General features: G+C 45.8%; 1 protein-coding gene across 20 annotated transcripts in view; it reads right to left on the bottom strand.

Annotated features, from left to right (window-relative positions):
* LOC145507594 (uncharacterized) overlaps window positions 1–21,300 on the bottom strand; it is a 59,635-nt gene that overhangs the window by 25,704 nt on the left and 12,631 nt on the right. For 14 of the 20 annotated variants that reach the window (XR_014054953.1, XR_014054955.1, XR_014054960.1 and 11 more), the window contains one exon: window positions 2,380–2,445. Coding sequence is in view for 12 of the 20 variants with exons in the window: in XM_081494467.1 (XP_081350593.1) it covers window positions 2,380–2,445 (66 nt within the window). In the remaining 8 variants the exon portion in view is untranslated. Of the gene's footprint in view, window positions 1–2,374; window positions 2,446–21,300 lie in introns of all 20 variants that reach the window. The other 6 variants (XR_014054954.1, XR_014054956.1, XR_014054957.1 and 3 more) reach the window with 1 other exon arrangement.

The raw sequence follows: 21,300 nt of genomic DNA, 5'->3' as shown, positions 1-21,300 counted from the left end.
CCTGTCCTTCCTTTGTTCCTACAAATCTCTTCATACTGTCACCACCCTCTGGAGTCTGCCTTTCTCCCAGTAACCAGGGGATTGGGGAGGAAGGGGAGGAGGACCCTGAACTCACTCCACCCCTCAATTCCAGAGAAAAGAGGGAGGGGGAGAGAGGGAGAAAAAAAATTTAATCCCCCCCTCATTAGCCAGAAAGGAAGCGAAAGGGGATAATTATAATTAAAAGCAGACAGCTGTGGATTGCGTCTTTTATGTTCTTCCAAGCTTCCTCCCCACTTCTGCCATTAGCACCCAAAAATCTGCACAATTTCGTGAGCATCTTCCCTCTGGTTTCCTGAGAGTGGGGAGTTCGCTAAGAGAGTGAGGCTGGGGGGCAGATTTGGGGAAGGGGGCTCCACTTCCTATCCCATAGACAACACTTTCTCAGATATTGTGAGAGGCCTAGGAATATGCAGATATCCTCTTCCTATCCCCCAACCTGTACCCCAAAGCATGGGCCTGTAGGAGGTGGGGGCATTCAGGTAATAATAACTAATTCAATAATTTGGGGAAATCTTTGATTTTCCTAATAAAATAGTTATAACTTTTTCATAATTATACTGATTCTAAGAATTTAAATATAACCTAGAATATTTTCTCATTCAGGCTTCTCTTTCCTCCTTCCTTGGAGGGGCCTTTAAACATGAGAGGGGTAATGAAAAGCTGGAAGAGCTAGGAGGATCTGTCAGGGACTGTGTTGTGTCTAAGAGAGGCTCATAGATTTAAAGTACACAGAAAGGCACACAGATGCATATGTATGTATACTGGATAATTTTCAGGGTGGTGTTGCTAGGCCTAGCTCTGCTATCCTATGTATTTATAGAACTTGATCATAGGCCAGAACAGCAGGGTAATTATAGCAATATTAGCATATATGCAAATCAGGTAACCTATATACGCTGAATGGAAGCAGATTATTATTTATTTCTCTCCCCCTCTCTCCTTCTCTGGTATCAGCTCTGGCTTCTCAGAGCTGCACACCAGCAATTATCTGACATTATAAGAGGGGGTTGTAGCCCCAGAGGAGGGGGCTGAGGGGAATAGGACAAGAAAAAAAAAAACAAACCTGCAGGCCGGTTTTATCTCATTTTACTCAATGTTATTCTGTGAAGCCTAGGGAGGGGCTCAGTGAGAATACTTTGAATTAACAAAGGGAGGGGATGCAGAGAGACAGAGACCTGAGAACAGAGACAGATGAAGTCAGAAAAGCTATGAAGCAATGACAGAGATGGAGAGAGGCAGATCCACAGTTCAAGAGAGTGAAGAAGCCAGGAACAGAGTGGTGAACTCACACAGAGTCACCAAGAATCTAGATCTCAGAGAAAACAAGGATCTGGAAGCCAGAGGGATGCGTTCTCTAGGTTCACTCAGGCTTGGGCTTGGGGCAGCCTGAGGGCTCAGGCCTTCCCCAGTGGTCTGCTGGCTCCAGAGCCCAACCCAAGGACAGTACCAAGTCCTCTGCTCTCTTTCCATCACTTAGTAAATGGTCAAAGGACCTGAGCAGAACCAACCACCACAGGGTAAGCATAAATGGCATGAAGAAAGCAATGACAATCTTAACTTGGTCATTGCTTTTCCTTCATATTGTTCCCATGGCTTGCCCTGCTGAGTTGGGTACCTCTTCCTTTGCCTTGCTGGGTGGGATTCTGCTGGCGCATGGCTGCCATGCACCAGCGGCTGGGATTTCAGAGCCTCACTTATATCCTTCTTCCTTCCTTCTCCACCTTCCTTTCTCACACCAGGGCTGAGCCAGGAGCCCTCCATCTCCAGCCCATTCAGTCTCTGGCTTCCCCCTCCCCGCCTCCCCTCCCTGCTAGATCTCCACAGGCTGCCTAGGTCTCTAGGGAGTCAGTCACACCACTGCCTCCCTTTTCACATTCTATACCTCTTTTACTAAGACACTATTTATACCAGATACACACTTGGAAAGTGGGACCTTCACAGTTGTCATTGCTTTTCCTTCATATTGTTCCCATGGCTTGCCCTGCTGAGCTGGGTACCTCTTCCTCTGCCTTGCTGAATGGGATTCTGCTAGCGCATGGCTGCCAATGGATCAGCGACTGGGATTTCAGAGCCTCACCTATATCCTTCCCTCCACTCCACTCAGAAGGAGCCTCCAGCCCCCAGGTGCATTAAGGGAGTATCTTTGTTTGGTCCCAAAGCCCTTTTATGTCCCTAGATATTCCTGTATCTCCATCGTGTTTTAAATGCCTTTCTCCAGGTACCACTTGTAATGTGGCAATCTAGCTGTCCTTGTTTAAAAAATAAAAAAAACACAACCTTTGCCCATGTGAGGAAAACTTCAAAGGAGGCAATGTGGGGGAGGGGGTATTACCAAACCTGTGGCAGAGTCCACTAGCCAAAACACCTGCTCTCCGGTGGTACAACGAAGAAGAGGAAGGGTTCCTGAGAGAAACAGAGACAGACACCCAAAGAGACAGCTGTCAAAAGACTGCAAGGAAACAAAATCTCAATGTTGTACTTAGATTTTTACCCCCAAATGAAAATGTGTTGTCACAGAGATATATCTAGACCAGCAAGATGGATAGGCTTTATCTCCAGTGACCTCTGCATTTACACTATGCATTTATTTTTGTATCTGCTCCTGGATCTGGCTGTGTTTCTCTGTGGCCATATGATTCAGAACAGTAAAAGAACTAAAGAGGCAGTGAGAGAAAGAGAGACAAATGGAGCAGAGAGAGGAACTGAGAGAGCGCTGAGAGGCAGAGACCGCCTCAGAGACAGAAGCCTTTGCGAGTGAAAGAGATAGGTGCTAAGAGGCACCAGAAAGCCAGCCAAGAACAGGGAAGACCAGAGGGTGACAGTCGGCCAGCCCCAGGGGCTGCACTTTCCATTCTCTATCCCCCGTTAGAGACTGGGGATGTGGTCCTCAGTTCTGCCTGCTTCTTCCCCAGGCTCAGCCCAAAACTGGTGAGTAGATTTGCAGCTTCTTCAGGCACATCCTTCGGCTTGCTCCTGGAGTCGTTTGGACAACGGATCAAATCCTTCCCGGGGCTGCCCGCTTAGACACCCATCTCCCGGCAGCCTGGCATTCTACGATGGGGACTTGGATGGGGACTTGCCTGCCATGGGGACTCGCCTGCCAGTGTTTCTCTTTTGAACGAGAGGCGCTTTTCCTGCTTCTGTGGTTCTCCTGTACAATAACTCAGATCCAAACCTATGGAGCTCTGTGTGTGCACCTAAATATCTCTTATCTTCTCTTTTACAAATTTATCTCTCTGGCAACCCGATTGGACATCCATGATTGCACATTACCCAGTGTGGTTGTTAGGAGCTGTGTGTGGAGTGGATTTGTGTATGGCACGAAAAGGTTTATATTTTTATCCAGCACAGTCTATGTGTACCATCACCTGCCAGCCGTAAGGCTCCACCATCCATTGGCCATGTGTGTCTGGCCACCACTGCTACAGCCCAGGGCATCCTCCAAACCCAGAACTTCTGAGGTAAAAATCAGATGGTTTTCTACCCCCAAAGATCCCCGCTAAAGCTGCCAAAATCTCCCCTTTTGATGGGCTGATAATATGTCAGGTACATCTGGGTGTCTCACAAACCAGTCTTTCACCACAGTACTCCCATGGCACCAAAAAATCACAGCTGCCCTGGAAAGGAGACAGACCTTGCCACAGAGACTTGGTCTAGCATGGCAGCTTGATAACAATACCCAGGAACTGGAGAGAGATTTTCTCCTTGATATCTCCCTAGTTGTCTATTGGTACCTATATCTGTATACATATGTTACTTTTATTCTTAGAATGGTATACATCTCCTCTGCTCATTTTCACAAAAAATAATGGTCTCCATGTGGGCACCTGGCCAAACACCCGCACTGTGTGGGATATGTGTGGCACGGAATACATCCTGGCACACATATTGCATGCCTGCTTTATACTCTAAGACGGTGCCATTCTCTTGGTGCAGTGCCCGTTTCTGTCTGCTTCACAGAGGGTTCTTTAGGTCTGATGCTCATTTCTGGGGCTCAGGCTCTGGGGTTTGGTTGGTTTCCCTCAACCAAACAAGCAGCCACTATTCCCCACCTTAGGAGCCCCAATAACGTTAGTCCTGGCAGAGCTACTAACTCTGGGTGGCTGTGTATATGGCTATGGCTGTGCCCGCTGGTGAGACCAGGCAGGCTCCCTCCCACTGCCTGGTGTTCTCCTCAGGGTCACCACTGCATGGGTTGAGTCAGCAATGAAATCCTCCTGAGCCGCTTTGTGTGCACAAGTAGGTTTGTGTGTCTATTCGCAGGGTACTGGTTGGTGTGTGTATACTAGGATCACACATACGTCCATATGACCACGTTCTGAGTGCTGTGTGTAGTTCGGGGCTGTATGTGTGACATTTGTTGATCTGGGGATTTGTTGGTGTGTGCAGCGCACGCCTTTGAGTTGGCTGTGGTTCGGCGTGTGTGTGGCTTGCGGATCATGGTCCGCGAGCCCTTGAATCCCAGTGTGTGTGAACCTGTGGCTTCTGTTTGTGAGTTGCGGGTCCCTGGGCTGGGCAGAAGCCAGGCGGGAGCATGCGGGTGCGGCCCCAACCGGCGCCCCTGCCTCTCCTCCGCGCTTTCGCCGGCAGCTGCGGTTCCGGCTCCCGCTTCCGACAAAGTCCGAGCTCCGCAGCGGCGCGGGACGCGGACTCGCCGGGCGGTGTGGAGGGGGCTCCGGGTGGGAAGGGCGAGACGTGCGGGACCCTCGCTTCTTCCCCCGGGCGGGACCGCGGACGCCTCTAGACGCGAGAGCGGCACGGCGGCCGCGGGCGCCCGGGAGAGGAGACGAAAGCCCGGGAAGAGCCGAGGCCAGAAGTGAGCACGAGAAAACAGAGCATCGGAAACAGAGAGAAGGGAAAAACAAAATCTCTCTGAAAAGAAACAGAACGTTAAAAGAGATAAAATAACACTAAATGATTTTTTTTAAAAGGGAAACATACCCAAGGCATTTAAAATATTAAACTAGACAATAGAACGGCAGGGAAATAAAATGGAAAAGAAGAGACTCCAAGGCCCCCGAGGGGAATGGGGGCCTAGACGGGGCGACGCGGCGTTTGAGAGTTTCGGGGATCTAGACGGCTGCGCCCGCCGGAGCCGAACCTGCAGGGCTTCCTGGGCTCTCCTGCCCGCTCCCCGGACCCGGGTCCGGCGAAAAGCCCCGCTCGAAGGTCTGTTAGTCACCGCTGCCCGCCGCCAGCAGCGGTGGCACGGAGAACCGCCTCTGCCCCCCATCTCCGCTACTGAACCCACCCCCGCGAGAAATAAAACCAAGAAAGATCCTCCGATCCCCCCATCCCCCAACTGGCAGGGTCAGTTCTCCCTAAGGTTCATATTCTTGGCCGCGAGGCCCTTGTAGATGTCCCTGTGGGTTCGTGGCGCCAAGCGGAGCCTGGGGAAAACAAGTCTGTTGAGAGCGTGGGGGCTTGAGGGCTTGGGGATCCTTGCCCGCCCCCACTCCCTGCCCGCAACTTCGGGGCCCAGTCCCAGGCGGGAAGTCCTGGACTGTGGTGCAGGGAGAGGGGCTGAGTAATGAATAACCAGGAGAAGCTAGGGTGTAAGGGGAGCCTGGCAAGGCAAGGAGAGGGAAGATAGAAAAAAGGGGGCCAAAAATTGGGCGGGTAAAAAAGGAAACAAGCAATGCAGGAGAGAAGGAAACACAGAGATAAAGAGAAAAAGGAAGACGGAGAACGGTGGTGGAAGGGCAGCCGAGCCGCTCAAGGAGTTTGACCGGAGACTCTGATAGCCTCTTTTCCCCAATGGCTGGGGGCTGTTTCTCTTATCTTTCAAAGCTGCCGAATTCTACCCTTAGACCCTGGGCTTGCGTAGCTGATGGGGAGGCCATAACATAGTAGCCTGAAACAGGCTCCAGAGAATTAGGAACGTGTAGACTATGTTCGAGATGTCTGTGGCTCTCAGAAGCAGAGGAAGGTGATAGAGAGAGTGCCTGAGAGATGCAGCCGGCAAGCTGAAGTCCTCCAGATCAAGGTGTAGAGCCATTTATGGAATTTCAGCCACCAAGAGGCTGGCAGAGTTCACAGCTCACCCAAAAGCGCCAGCTGACTTCAGTGTCATCAGACTCAGGGGCCATTTCACTGTTAGAACACCTGAATACATAGGTACACTAGTCTCTCCCCCAGGCCCCACATCTGTAGACTGGTGGGGAACCTGCTGCTAGGACCAACTCTGTGGCCTTGACCAAGTCATTTCCTCCTTTATAAAAGGAAAGTCTGGGGCTGGGAGTCACCAGTCCTTCCGATGAAAAGATGATCAGAGCCAGGAAGGAATCTGACCAACCCAGGTTTGGGGGTCAAACAATCTCACCCCAGAACATTTTGGACTTCATCAGTAGACATACTGTGTATTAATTTTCAGTAGTGCATGGGGCAACTTGAGAGAAATCCTCCAGCTGTGGGGGTGGGAGGTGAGGAGTAGGCTACTTATATGGAAGAAACCCAGGAGAACAGAGAGCAAGAGGACCTCCCAGGAGGGTGAATAACAAGGCTGGGTGCTCTGAGCAGAGGATGACATAAAGGAAGGACAGCTTGATGGAGGGTGCAAGGTGTTGGGAAGAGCACAGTCTGCAATGGCAGCCCAGCCACTTAACTGGCTGTGTGACTCTAAGCCAATTACCTGAACTCTCTGAGCCTCTGTCCTGAACAGGTCACATGGAGGAGAGGAAACATACTTCCTTGGGTTGCGAACTCAGTGAATTAATGCACGCATTGTGTATCTGTTTGGTCCTTCATAGACACTCAAGAAATAGTAACTTTTTTCCAATCCAGGATTGTTATGTCAATTTTTTGACTTTCATATTTGCTGAGGGAAGGGTGGGTCTTGGAAAGTGGGGAAAGGCTGTAGCTTGCTGCTTCTTACTCTGCCTTCTTGTTTTTACTCAGTCTACAAATCCTTGTGTCAGCCTCAAATTATCTCAAACAAATACACACATAACAAAGTGTCAGTTTTTTTAAAAATGATACTAAAATAAAATAAAACATACCTCAATGCACTGAAGTAGCCTGAAATAAAATGCTGTACAAGTGGAGTTCATCCTGGAACCTCCACCAGTTAAGTGCTACATCCCTTACAGTTTAATATACTCAAAAGTGTTGGAATTTCTCTTTGTGACTGAATAATTTGTGCTGCCTTTCTATATGCCCTGCCCCCCCCCGTTTTCTTATTTACATATTTATTTTCAAAGAATTGTGGAGATTCTATGTATGGAAAAATACATATGTGACTATTTGTATTTTGTTCTTTAATCCCCCAAGTTTAATCTATAAATTTTGTTACAATTTCAGGCAGATATCTGTTCAAGAATGGTTGTAACAATAAAGCTTTGGAAATTACTTAAACATTGAAATTAATACTACACTTGATCTTAGCAGAAAGGCCGAGAAGTGATAAAATGCTAAAATAAATAAACAACATGTTGTACTGTTAAAATACAAATTTACATATATTTATAAACATGAGTAGATGTCATAGTGTGATGAAATCAAGTATCAATCTTAGCTCTGTCATGTAACTGAAGTGGGTGACCTTAGACTAGTCACTGACCCCCTCTAAACCTGCTTTCCAATTTTTCTATTTCAAGTTCCCTCACTTAGTTGTTATGAAATCCAACTGACATTCTGTACATCAAAGTTTCATTATAAACTGCAAAGTGTTATATGAATGCAAGATATCACACATACTGCAAATAATGTATATGACCCGACCTACTGCACCACACCTGGTACTGAATGGGTCTCCCATATGCCTCCAACTCAGCAACCCAGATTCTCCAGATGGAGGGGACCCTAAGCCTGGAGGCACTTGGGCTCTAGGGGGATTGAGGTGAGTTAAAAGGATGGTTCATTGGGCAGAGTGGCTCATTATCACCTTACCTCCCCATTCACATCTCTCCCTCCTCCCCAATCCCTGCCCCTAGTTGCAGTTTGCCCATTCCCCCTCCTCTTGGCTCTTCCTTTGCCTGGCTTTCAAGTCTATGGAGAGTGGAGGGAGTCTTCCCAGGCTGTTAGCGTTGGAGTGGGAAGTGGACTGAGATTACGCTGGGAGGGATAGCATTTGGATTCTAAGAAGAATTTTCTCCCAAGGCTGGACACCCGTTATCAGTCTCTCCCCAAAGAAGAGTTCTTGGGAATGGAAAGGGTTGGAGGCAGAGGACGTTAGTGAAGACACCCCAGCACACCCAGGAGAGGGAGGAGGGGAAAGAAGGAAAAAAGAGGCTCTGAGAGGGCACTGGGAGTCTTCGTATTTCTGCGCTTTCTCAGGAGAAGAGGGGCTTCCATCGCTCAGCTAACGAACTTCTTCCCAAATTCTCTGTGCGAGATTTGGCTGCTCCCAGAGGGGGGTCCTTTCTAACAAGGTGCCCCCGGGCCCTGCCCCTCCCTCCCCAGGAGCTGAAGCCGCCAAAGGTTCCTGGAATATAATGGATCATTTTCCAATTTACCAGGGTCTTAGAGATTACGCCGCTAATCCCATCAAAGACCATCTGCTTACATTGTCCCTCCTGAGCTAAAATAAATAGACCCTTTACTCTCTCCACTTCAGCTCCTCTGGGGTATTGTAGCGGGAGAAAGTTCGACAAGGCCCATCCCATTTCCCCCTCCCTCCCGCTGTGGGCCGGACAGAAAGGGAGAAAACAAACTTAGCTTGTCTGAGGTGTGAAAGGTCACTTATGCCCCTGACCTGCATTCTTCTCGGGAGCCTGCGACGATGGGAATCGGGGAGAGGGGCGGGCCCGGGGCTCTGGGGGTCTCTGGGGATCAGCCCCCTGCAGAGGTGTGGGACGGCCTGTTCGGTGCCCCACTGGCCGGCTGTCTCAGCTCTGAGGCCGCCTTCCCCCAGCCCACTTTTGGTCTCTCTTTCTCTCTAGTCTCTTCAAGTTTCTCCCACCTGTGACTGTTGGGAAATAATGATTGAATCGAACTTGCTCCCGCCCTTGGCAGAACTGTGGCTGGGGAAGTGGACGTGAAAATCCACGTAGACACTAATTTGATTCCACCTAAAAGTCATTTCTTCTATAGGCTTTTCACATTTATTCTCTTATTTGTTATTCCCCTGTGGCCAAAAGGCTTCATAAATGGCAGAGGGAGAGGCTTCGGAGGAGCCACATGGGAAGTTTATGGCTGAACCAGAAAGAATATGTATGTGCAAATCAGCTCTAGGAATTAGATCAGGCAAGTTATATATTAAAAGGTGATAACTGCCATAGAAAATAAATGAAATATAAAATGGTGAGGGAGTGAGGGGGTGGGGCTTCACTGAGAAGGTGGTATTTGAATAAAGATTTACAGGTGGTGAGAGAACTGTTCAAGAAGAAATCAGGAGAGTCCTGCATGCAGAGAATCACTGGTCTCTTCCCACAGTTTTCTGTGTCTTGGCCACTTCTAACCCATTCTGTCCCTCAATCATTATTTTTAGCTGTTTTCTAACCTGCTCAAGAACCTAAAGGACCTCCCAGCAGCCTGTCTTGTCATTCACAGGACAATCTGCAGAGGCAGGTCTCCCCAACTCTGCCAGATAACTCAGCACCTGTCTGGGGCAACTGCCCAAAGGTACTTGGTCTCCAGAAGGGGCACACGTTTTATTTTAGAAAGGCAGCATAGTGACAGGAACAACACAGGCATTGGAGTCAGGACGATCTCAGCTTGAATCATTCCAGCTCTGCAGCTTCCCAGCCAGGTGATCTTGGGTCTGGCTCCTCAACTCGGACTCTCCGTTTTCCTCATTTGTAAAACAGAGATAATGCCTACCTCACAGGACTGCTGTGGAAAATCAGTGGCTAATACACAGCTCCTGGTGGGCGCTCTGTACAAAACACTGTGCAGGACAGAGCAGGGACTGTGCCCCACCCCACAGAGAAGTTAGGAAGTGCTGGCTCAAGAATTTTAACAGCAGTGTGTAAATTATTTGCATAGTTAGGGACACAATGCTAGTTTATCAGTTATAAGACTTGCTCATTTGGCAAATGTGGCTGGATATTTCTATACACAAAGCGCTAAGAGATACAAAAGGGAATGAGGCACATGCCTTGGTTAAAGAGTGAGAAGGACACATATTACTGGCAATCATAGCAGGACATGATATGTACTCAGAAAACAAAACAGCAATTTGAAGGGGAGAGTGAGAGAGAAAATTCAGTCGGAGTAATGTGGAGTCAGGAAGGTTTCCTTAAGGGGATGGCATGAGCTGGGCAGGCCTTGAAGGATTAATAGGACCTGAACATGCAGAATGTAGGGAAAAGGAGAGAATGGAGAGACCATGCTTGATGATAATGCATATCAATAGATAATACGTATCAGTAAGATTTGAACATTTAGGTAATCATAAGCACATTATGGTCTTTGGCTTTATGAGGGGAAGAATCACATCCAGATCAAGAAAGATGAAGAATGCTACTATTCTTTGAACTGGCTTCATCTGAAGCGAGATACTCACGTATAAGATAGCACTGAAAAGAGGATAAGCCAAAAACAGTGAGGGGGCTTTGTAATATGTAAGGGGTGTGACTATGGGCAGTTTCCTTCACCCGTCTCATCTTCAGTTTCCTTCTTATTAAGTAAGGTGAGAATGACATTTACTGCACAGAAAGTGAGGGTTAGATGAGATTATATGAAAACACCTACTAATGTTCCTGACACATGGAAAATATAAGACTTGATATGCCTTTATTTAATGGGCCATCATGTAGAAGAGGGGCAGACTAATAGTGGAGAAGACGACATGGTGAATGGAAATAGGGAAACAGATTAAGATTGGGACGAAGAAGAATAAAGGGCCAGAAAAGACCAAACACAGAGAATTTTTGGTCGAAAATGGCTACCCAGCAAAGACAGAGAAGAAAGAATTTCTGATCTGAGTAAGAGATTGAACTGGCTGTTTCAAACATTCCTTCCAATGCCAGGATTCTAACAAAAAGCAGTCACTGTGTCAGCTTAAATTGAAAACTATAAGCTTCCTTGAAAGTTCCATGAAGGCAGGAATCATGGCCATTTGATTCATTTCTCTATCAAGTGCCCAGAAGAGTATATAATAAGCATCTGATAAATATTTGTTGAATGAATGAATAAAAGAGTGCTCTGTTTCAAATGCTTTGTATGCATTATTACAAAGACAGTAAGTGTTACAGTTCAAAGGAAAAGCATGGGAAGAAGTGAGGTCTGGAGGAAAGAGGAGGAGTCAAGGAGTCACAGCCCATAGACAGAGAAAACAGGATAAGATGGTGGTCTTTGTTCTACTGTGCTAAAGGAAATCTGGAGGGGCATCCCTGGGCTGTACATCCATGGATGGCTACTAAAATAGGAGGCTGAACAGAGCAATAGGAGGAACAGAAATTATTAGAAAAGGGAATTTTGTCTTAGAATTACAAAACCAAGAAGAGTGAAGTAAGGAGAAGGCAGCATCTTTCCACCGGGATGATGTTCATGATACAGAAGACTCGCATTATGGTGGCAAAGGTTCCTGCTTTGTACCACAGTAGCTTTTGAGATCGGGGTTTAACCAATGCCACCCCCCCCCCAATTTTAGCAGAGCCTTCTTTCCTGCAGCAAAGAACTGATTCTTAATGGGAGGATAAAACGAAAAGTCAACTAACATTCCTGATTTCTGCTTTGCTGAGAAATGCTATGAGTTCTGCAACTCACTCCAGTATTCTTGCCTGGAGAATCCCCATGGATAGAGCAGCCTGGCAGACTACAGTCCATGGGGTCGCAAAGAGTCAGACATGACTGAGCGACTAAGCACAGCACAGCACAGAGAAATGCTATGGGTTCTCTATCTTTGGAGAAATTGAAGGAGAGATGTCTGAGGTGTCATTAGGCAGGAATGGATGAGGCACTAACTTCCTCAGGGTACTATTATTTGATTAAAAAAAAAGATCCCTGACATGTTCTTTCTCCAATCAGTCTAGATTGGGAGTCCTGTCTGAATTCCTCCTTATCCTAATCCAGATTTTTCATGCAGTGTTCTGAATTTTCTTTTTTTATAACCTTTTGAAAGCTGAAAAACTCCAGCCTAGGGCTATTGGAAACACCCCTAGGAAATATGTATTTTATTCCCCTCAAATTTTTTTCTTCCTTGTCTGCTTTAGTGTCTTTACCATTAGAAAGTGTCATTTGAAATATCTTGGTAGGGAAAGGGAAAAGGGGCTTAAAGTCAGGGGAATACAAATGAGGTGCCCCTGCTCATCTCTTGGTTTCTTGCCTTGTGCTGCCACCTAGTGTCCTAAAACTTTAAATACCTTACCCCAGGGAGGGACCACATTCATTCATTCACTCATTCAGATTCTTTAATACATTAAAGAAAATTAACTGCCCTGCTGGGCCCCCAGCAGTAGAATCATGGAGCCCTAACCACTGGCCCACCAGGGAATTCCTGATATAGTCATTCTTTTATTCATGGATTCCCTGACTCTTGCGACCCCATGGACTGTAGCCTGCCAGGCTCCTCTCTTCAATGGACTTTCCAGGCAAGAATACTGAAGTGGGTTGCCATTTTCTTCTCCAGGGGATCTCCCTGACCCAGGAATCAAACCCAGGTCTCCTGCATTGCAGGCAGTTTCTTTACCGACTGAGTTATGAGGGCAGCCCCAGGTTCCCCTAACCTTTTAGCAAAAATATGCTAAGCCTTCTCTCTGGCCAATTTGGAGCTAGTCACCCTATCCCTTCACTAGTTTCTATATACCCTTGCTTTCATGCTGCTCTAGACAGTACCCTCTCTGCTCTTTTTTCCCCGTTGAAAAGAGGCTCCAGCCTTTCTCTAAACACTCCAGATAACTTCATTTCCAATCCCTCTTGCTATGGTTGAAACTCATTCTTTTTTTGTTAGCAGAGGCAGATTAACAGTGCTCTGGATTCCCTTCCTGATCATGAGTTTCCAGCCAGAATTGATGGGAGTGAAGAACACAGACCACAAGGACAGCGGAAGGGAGCAATGATACAGTATGAGAGTAGACAAAGATGTAAACTTTGTGGCATGTTATAGTTAATAAATAGTGGCAACATATGTCAGGATATTTAATTTTTATAACAACCTAGTGAGGCTCACAGGGCAGGTGTTAGTATCCCCATATCACAGGTGAGAAAACTGATGCTAAAGAAAGTCAAGCGGTTAGCCAGTCAGTGGCAAAGCTCGGTAAGTTGCAGGTCTCCTGGCTCTCATCCAGGGTTCCTTCTTTTAGAGCAGGCTGTCTGAAAGAAGAGAAGGGAAATGTAACACTAGAGAGCCCCATGTATGCCTGGAGGAGGTGGGAAGAGAGAGATGGCAGTGGTGGCATCGCAAAATAGCACACTACCCAGCGACAAGCTCTAGAAGGGAGTGTGTGTGGCCAGGAGACTCAAGCCAACTTTTTCCTGCGAGAGTTGGAACTTCTTCTTTGGCACAAATACTCCTCCTGTTAGCCATGCTGAGCTATGGCACTGTCCTCCTCCACAAAGAAGAGTAAGGGGAGAAAGGAGAGCAGGGCTGGAGGGGCGGACCTGGGCTGGGAAGAGAAGCTAGAAAGTAGTGTCATTTAATCTACACTAATGTGGATTTCCAGAAAGACAGGCACATTCATACTAAAGTATAAATAGATTAAACCTATCTTAAGTGTATTTTATATATTCTTACTATCACTATCACAGTGACTGTAGCCATGAAATTAAAAGATGCTTGCTCCTTGGAAGAATAGCTATGTCAAACCTAGACAGCATATTTAAAAGCAGAGACATCCCTTTGCCAACAAAGGTCTGCATGGTCAAAGCTATGATTCTTTTAGCCGTCATGTACGGATGTGAGAGTTGGACCACAAAAAAGACTGAACACCAAAGAACTGATGCTTTCAAACTGTGGTGCTAGAGAAGACTTTTGAGAATCTCTTGGACAGCAAGGAGATCAAATCAGTCAATCCTAAAGGAAATAAACCCTGAATATTCCTTGGAAGGACTGATGCTGAAGCTCCAATACTTTGGTCACCTGATGCAAACAGCCAACTCATTGGAAGAGACCCAGATGCTGAGAAAGATTGAGGGCAGGAGGAGAAGGGGATGAGATGGTTGGATGGCATCACTGACTCAACAGACATGAGTTTGAGTGAACTCTGGGAGATAGTGAAGGACAGAGAAGCCTGGTGTTTTTCAGTCCATGGGGTCACAAAGAATCAGACACAACTGAGTAACTGAACAATAACAATTATAACTACAATGCCTAACATTTATTAAGCTCTTAATCTTTGCTAGGCACTGTTCTAAGTGTTTTAGTTGCATTATATTGGCTTCTCACAACTCTGTGAAGTAATTACAGAGACTCCAAGAGGTTAAGCAACGCGTGCTGAGCCATACTAATATGTGGTGGGACCAGGGCTGACTCTAAAGCCTGGAACATCACTTCCCTCTACCCAATATTAGGAATAGAAACTGACTGTGTAATAGTAGGCAAGGTTTATTTATATCAGAATCCAATTGGAGAAAATAACCTTATTAGGGGTATTTCTGATCTATTCCAATTTCCAGGAATGACTCCCTCTTGCAAGGCCACTCAGTCCAGAAACTCAGCATAGCAGCTCACCTGACAGAGCCTGGACTGTGGAAGTTGAAGGATTATCAAGAATGGACCACAGACTTCTCTGGTGGTCCAGTGGCTAAGACTCCATGCTCCCAGTGCAGGAGGCCTGGGGTTCAATCCCTGGTCATTTCAGTTCAGTTCAGTTCAATCACTCAGTCGTGTCTGGCTCTGTGACCCCATGGACTGCAGCACGCCAGGCTTCCCTGTCCTTCACCATCTCCCAGAGCTTGCTCAAACTCATGTCCATCAAGTCTGTGATGCCATCCTACCATCTCATCCTTTGTCATCCCCTTCTCCTCCTGCCTTCAATCTTTCCCAGCATCAGGGTCTTTTCCAATGAGTCAGTTCTTCACATAAGGTGGCCAAAATATTGGAGTTTCAGCTTCAGCATCTGTCCTTCCAATGAATATTCAGGACTGATTTCATTTATAATTGACTGGTTTGATCTCCTTACAGTTCAAGGGACTCTCAAGAGTCTTCTCCAACACCTCAGTTCAAAAGCATCAGTTCTTTGGCACTGAGCTTTCTTTACAGTCCAACTCTCACATCTATACATGACTACTGGAAAAACCATAGCTTTGACTACACGGACCTTTGTTGGCAAAGTAATGTCTCTGCTTTTTAATATGCTGTCTAGGTTGGTCATAACCTTCCTTCCAAGGAGTAAGCGTCTTTTAATTTCATGGCTGCAATCACCATCTGCAGTGATTTTGGAGCCCCCCAAAATAAAGTCTGACACTGTTTCCACTGTTTCCCCATCTATTTCCTATGAAGTGATGGGACCAGATGCCATGATCTTAGTTTTCTGAATGTTGGGTTTTAAGCCAACTTTTTCACTCTCCTCTTTCACTTTCATAGATAGGCTCTTTAGTTCTTCACTTTCTGCCACAAGGGTGGTGTCATCTGCGTATCTGAGGTTATTGATATTTATTCCAGCAGTCTTGATTTCAGCTTGTGCTTCATCCAGCCCAGCATTTCACATGATGTACTCTGCATATAAGTTAAATAAGCAGGTCTTGTAGGTCTTCACAGAACCATTCAACTTCAGCTTCTTCAGCGTTACTGATCAGGGCATAGAATTGGATTACTGTGATATTGAATGGCTTGCCTTGGAAACGAAGAGAGATCATTCTGTTGTTTTTGAGATTGCATCCAACTACTGCATTTTGGACTCTTTTGTTGACTATGATGGCTACTCCATTTCTTCTAACGGATTCTTGCCCACAGTAGTCGATATAATGATCATCTGAGTTAAATTCACCCATTCCAGTCCATTTTAGTTCACTGACTCCTAAACTGTTGATGTTCACTCTTGCCATCTCCTGTTTGACCACTTCCAACTTGCCTTGATTCATGGACCTAACATTTCAGGTTCCTATACAATATTGCTCTTTACAGCATTGGACTTTACTTTTATCACCAGTCACATCCACCATTGGGCATTGTTTACGCTTTGGCTCCGTCTCTTCATTCTTTCTGGTGTTATTTCTCCACTCTTCTCCAGTAGCATACTGGGTTCCTACCGACCTGGGGAGTTCATCTTTCAGTGTCATATCTTTTTGTCTTTTCATACTGTTCATGGGGTTCTCAAGGCAAGAATACTGAAGTGGTTTGCCATTGCCTTCGCCAGTGGACCATATTTTGTGAGAACTCTCCAACCATGGCCTGCCCATCTTGGGTGGCCCCACATGGCATGTCTTATAGTTTCACTGAGTTAGACAAGGCCGTGGTCCATGTGATCAATTTGATTAGTTTTCTGTGATTGTGGTTTTCATTCTGTCTGCCCTCTCAGGAATAAGGATAAGAGGCTTATGGAAGCTTCCTGAAGGGAGAGACTGACTGTGGGGAAAACTGGGTCTTGTTCTCATGGGCAGGGCCATGCTCAGTAAATCTTTAATCCAATTTTCTGTTGATGGGCAGGGCTATGTTCCCTCCTTATTGTTTGACCTGAGACCAAACTATGGTGGAGGTAATGAAGATAACGGTGACCTCCTTCAAAAGGTCCCGTGCACTCACTACTGCACTCAGTGCCCCCAACCCTGCAGCAGGCCACCGCCAACCCATGTCTCGGTCGGAGATTCCTGGACATTCACAGGCAAGTCTGGGTCAGTCTCTTATGGGGTCACTCTGCTCCTTTCTCCTGGGTCCCGGTGCACACAAGGTTTTGTTTGTGCCCTCCAAGAGCCTGTTTCCCCAGTCCTGTATAAGTTCTGTAATCAAATCCCACGGCCTCCCAAGTCAAATTCCCTGGGGGTTCTCAGTCCGTTTGCAGGATCCCCAGGTTGGGAAATCTGTTGTGGGTCCCAGATCTTTCTTAACAGTGCAAGAATTTCTTCGGTATAATTGTTCTGCGATTTGTGGGTCGTCTGTTCAGTGGCTCTATGGTGGGGTTAATGGTGACCTCCTCCGAGAGGGCTTATGCCACACCCAGGACTGCTGCACCCAGAGCCCCTGCCCCTGCAGCAGGCCACTGCTGACCCTTACCTCCGCAGGAGACACTCAAACACTCCAAGGCAGGTCTGGCTCAGTCTCTGTGGGGTCTCCTGGTGTGCACAAGGTTTTGTTTGAGCCCTCTGAGCATCTCTGGTGGGTATGGGGTTTGATTCTAAATGCGATTTTTGCCCCTCCTATCATCTTGCTGGGGCTTCTCCTTTGCCTTTGGACGTGGGGTATCTTTTCTTGGTGGGATCCAACATACTCCTGTCGATGGTTGTTCAGCAGCAAGTTGTAATTTTGGAGTTCTCACAGGAAAAGATGAGTGCACATCATTCTACTCCACCATGTTGGACAATAAGGAATCCCTAGCCAGGGAACTAAATCTCACATGTCACGATTAAGACCCGCAGCAGCCAAATAAATAAATAAATAGAAAATAAATGTTCTTTTAAAAAAGAGAATGGATCAAATGTTTATTCAATTGGTTCAAATCGACCAAACTAAAATTTACATACAGCACATGACTACTTAGGATACTATCTAGTGTGAGGGGCAGAGGAAAAGGTGGGAGATACAGCTAAGAAATAGTCCATAGCCTTTGAGAATGTAAAAGACTAGTTGGGAAGAGAAACATTTACAAAGATGTTTCTGAGACAAGGAAAAATATGATGAAGAAAAGCAAAAATTACTGAGTGGGGATTGTAAGAGGTAGAGTTAAATGTCTCCTGAGGGGATCTGAAAGGGTTTTAGGTAGGAGATGGGCTTCCCTGGTGACTCAGGTGGTGAAGAATCCACTTGCAACGCGGGAGACCTGGGTTCAATTCCTGGGTCAGGAAGATCCCCTGGAGAAGAGAATGGCTACCCACTCCAGTATTCTTGGCTGGAGAATTCTATGGACAGAGGAACCTGGCAGGGTACAGTCCGTGGGGCTGCAGAGTCAGGCACAACTGAGCAACTAACACTTTCAACTTTACAACAATTTAGGTAGGAGATGGCACCTGAAATGGGCTTTAAGTGTGGTAGGATTTTAACAGACACATATGAGAGGGGAGTTTAGATAAGGAAGAAAAGGAATTGAAGAGGGAAGCAATAACATGAACAAAGACTGGGCTGGGGGTAGTGCATGGCACATTGAAAGCTCATGTTCTTGGTTAGATGGAACAGAAGTTCACAAAGAGCACTGGGGGGATAAAAGGCTGGCATTAGAGGGTGGAGAGCCATGGATTCCAAACTAAAGAGTTAGAACCTTATTCAGCACCAAGAGCCATTTTTACTTACAAGGAGTGATATGTTCATTTTTAAATTTTATTTATGGCTGCGCTGTGTCTTTATTGCTATGTGCTAGCTTTCTCTAGTTGTGGTGCACAGGCTTCTCATTGCAGTGGCTTCTCTTGTTGCAGAGCATGGGTTCTAGGCATGCTGGCTCAGTAGTTGTGGTGCATGGGCTTAGTTGTCCCTCAGTATGTGGAATCTTCCTGGACCAGGGATCAAACCTGTGTCCCCTGCATTGGCAGGCAGATTCTTAACCACTGGACCACCAGGGAAGTCCAGGAGTGATATGTTTAAAGCTATGCTTTAGATTGAAATCTGTCAGCCATAGTTGAAGAGGGTTTGCTGATTTCCAGGCAAAAGCAATGAAGGTTGACTGAAGAAGTTGGTGCAGAGACAAAGAAGGGAGAGATGCACAGTGAACATGCAGAAATTCAGGCGACTCGGAAACTGGGTGAATGTAATGGACGAGCAGGAAGAGATTATGTGGTGAAATATCACACAGAGGCTTTAGCACTAACTAGACTCACTGAGCACCACCTCTTTCTAGTAGTTTCCTCGTCTGTAACAATGGGAATAGTACATCAGTAATACATAAATATTGTAAGAGGACTGGACTTGACTGTGTATGTAAAGAATCTGGCATATAGTAGGTATTAAATACATGGTAGCTATTAGATTATGATTTTGAACATGATGACTAAAAGTCCAGTGACAGCGTTGACTGAAATGAGAAACATAGTGGGAGAGCAGGTTTTTCTACGTGGGGAGGGGAGAGGGCTGTTGTCTCACAGATTTATTTCAGGACTTGTGGGAATCTGAGCAGTCACATCCAAGTAGAGCTGTCTAGCAGCCATTTGGGTCTGGAATTCAACAGAAAGACTGAATCATCAATGTAAAAAGATTACCAGAGCCACAGAAGTAGGTGAAAAAACCCAAAGAGAGAGGGAAGAGATAGAAAAGAGTTGAGGCACACAAACATTTGAAGGGAATGAAGAATCACAGATGTTCTTTTGGAGAGGAGAACTAGGAGAGGACAGAACCACAGCCAGAAGACGGCCTCAGGATGGACGCCATGGTTCTGCATCACAAGCTACCAAGAAGTGAAGGAAGAGAACAGAGACCAAGACTTTCAATATAGCCTTGAGATTGTTTGGGACCTCGAAGACTGCTGCCATTTCAGGAGAAAAAAGGGGCTGGAACACATAATTCAAGGAGTGAGAGGTAAATAAGAGTCAAAAGACAGACTTCCCTAGTGGCACAGTGGATAAGAAATCTGCCTGTCAATGCAGGGGACACGGGTTCGATCCCTGGTCCAGGAAGATTCCACATGTGGCAGAACAATAAGCCTGTGTGCCACAACTACTAAGCCTGTGTTCTAGGGCCCACGAGTCACAACTACTGAACTTGCATGCTATAACTACTGAAGCCTGTGTACCTAGAGACTATGCTCTGCAACAAGAGAAGCCGCCACAATGAGAAGCCCAAGCTCCACAGTGAAGAGTAGCTCCCACTCTCCACAACGAGAGAGAGCCTATGCGCAGCAACTAAGACCCAGTGCAACCAAAATAAATAAATACATTTTTTAAAAAAGAGTCAAAAGACATTTCTTGATTTCTCTTTGGAAAAGTTTTGATGATGAAAAGAGGAGAAAAGAAGTAGAAGTTTGAGAAAGTAAAAAGGTAAATGGACCTCTTTTCTTTCTTTCCTTTTTTTTTTTTTTTTAACTCACTTCTTGTGTAGGAGAGATTTAAGTATACTTGCTGGCAGAGGAAAGACATTAATACTCTATTGATGGGCGATATTGCTAAAATAAAGCAAAAGTTCCAGGGGAAGAGGGAAAGGCAGGAGTGCTTTGGAAGGGTCAGCCTTCAAGAAGGACAAAAAAGAACTTCTTAGAGACAACAATTTAGGAAAAGAAGGAGATAAAGGAAAACACTAAAGAGTTACCAAAAACATATTTTGGGAAATCATATAGAATAGCCTAGAAACCACTGTGCACAAGAGCAGCAGAAGTCAGACTAGAGGCTCAAAGAAAGGGCGGACAGTTGAGAATTATCTCTATGCAAGATTTGGTGTAACTTTCCCCATGGTTTTTCAAGTGAGTTGTGTATCTCAGGGGAGTTGTGAGAAGGAAAAGATAAATGATCTGGGGGAAAGACAAGGGCTGAGAATTGGAGGGCCAAATATAATCTACTAAATCAGCAAAACTTAAAAGTGTTAACATCCAATGTTAGCAGAGGTACAGGCAAATGAATGTTACCATATACTTCTAGCACAACTTTTCCTGAAGGCCAATGTGGCAATATGCATTAAAAGCTTTTCAAGCACACATACTCTTTGGCCTTCCATCTTCAGTTCTAAGTATTAAATCTAAGGAAATAAAATATGCATATATGTATCCAGCGCTATTTATAATCAAATGGGGGTGGTCTCTGGTGGCTCAGATGGTGCAATTCAGGAGACCTGGGTTCAGTCCCTGAGTGGAGAAGACCCCCTGGAGAAGGGAATAGCAACCCATTCCAGTATTCTTGCCTGGAGAATAATAATAGAATAAAGGAAACAAACAGAATTTTCAATGGGGTAGTAGAATACAGTACATGTGTAGGAGATAATACTATGCAGACCCTAAAAATTTAGAAAGCGTTTACTGACATGATAAAATAATCATGACATTAGTAAGTGAAAAAAAACAATACACAAAATATGTGTATTCCTAGTCTTTTAAATGTTTATCTACGTACACACACGTCTGGAGAAAGACAGAGAAGGAGAGGGAGAAAGGGAGAGAAAGAGAGAGATGAAGACATGTATCTGGCTTGGGCAACAGAGAAAGTACTGTGATTATTAGCTATGATAAGCAACTCAGGAGAAATTAAGTTTCAGTCCTGGAGATACTGAGTTCCTGTTCAGTTTAATCAGTGAAATTCCTCAGCAATATGTTATATAGGTAGCTGGATGCATAGATCGGAAGCTCAAGAGAGAGATTTAAGCTACTGACCTAG

This window comes from Giraffa tippelskirchi, chromosome 5, assembly GCF_054371585.1.
Source record: "Giraffa tippelskirchi isolate mGirTip1 chromosome 5, T2T-mGirTip1v1.2.pri, whole genome shotgun sequence".
Classification (NCBI taxonomy): domain Eukaryota; kingdom Metazoa; phylum Chordata; class Mammalia; order Artiodactyla; family Giraffidae; genus Giraffa; species Giraffa tippelskirchi.
The sequence above is the reverse complement of the archived record's forward strand: the minus strand, read 5'-3'. Positions and strand labels throughout refer to the sequence as shown.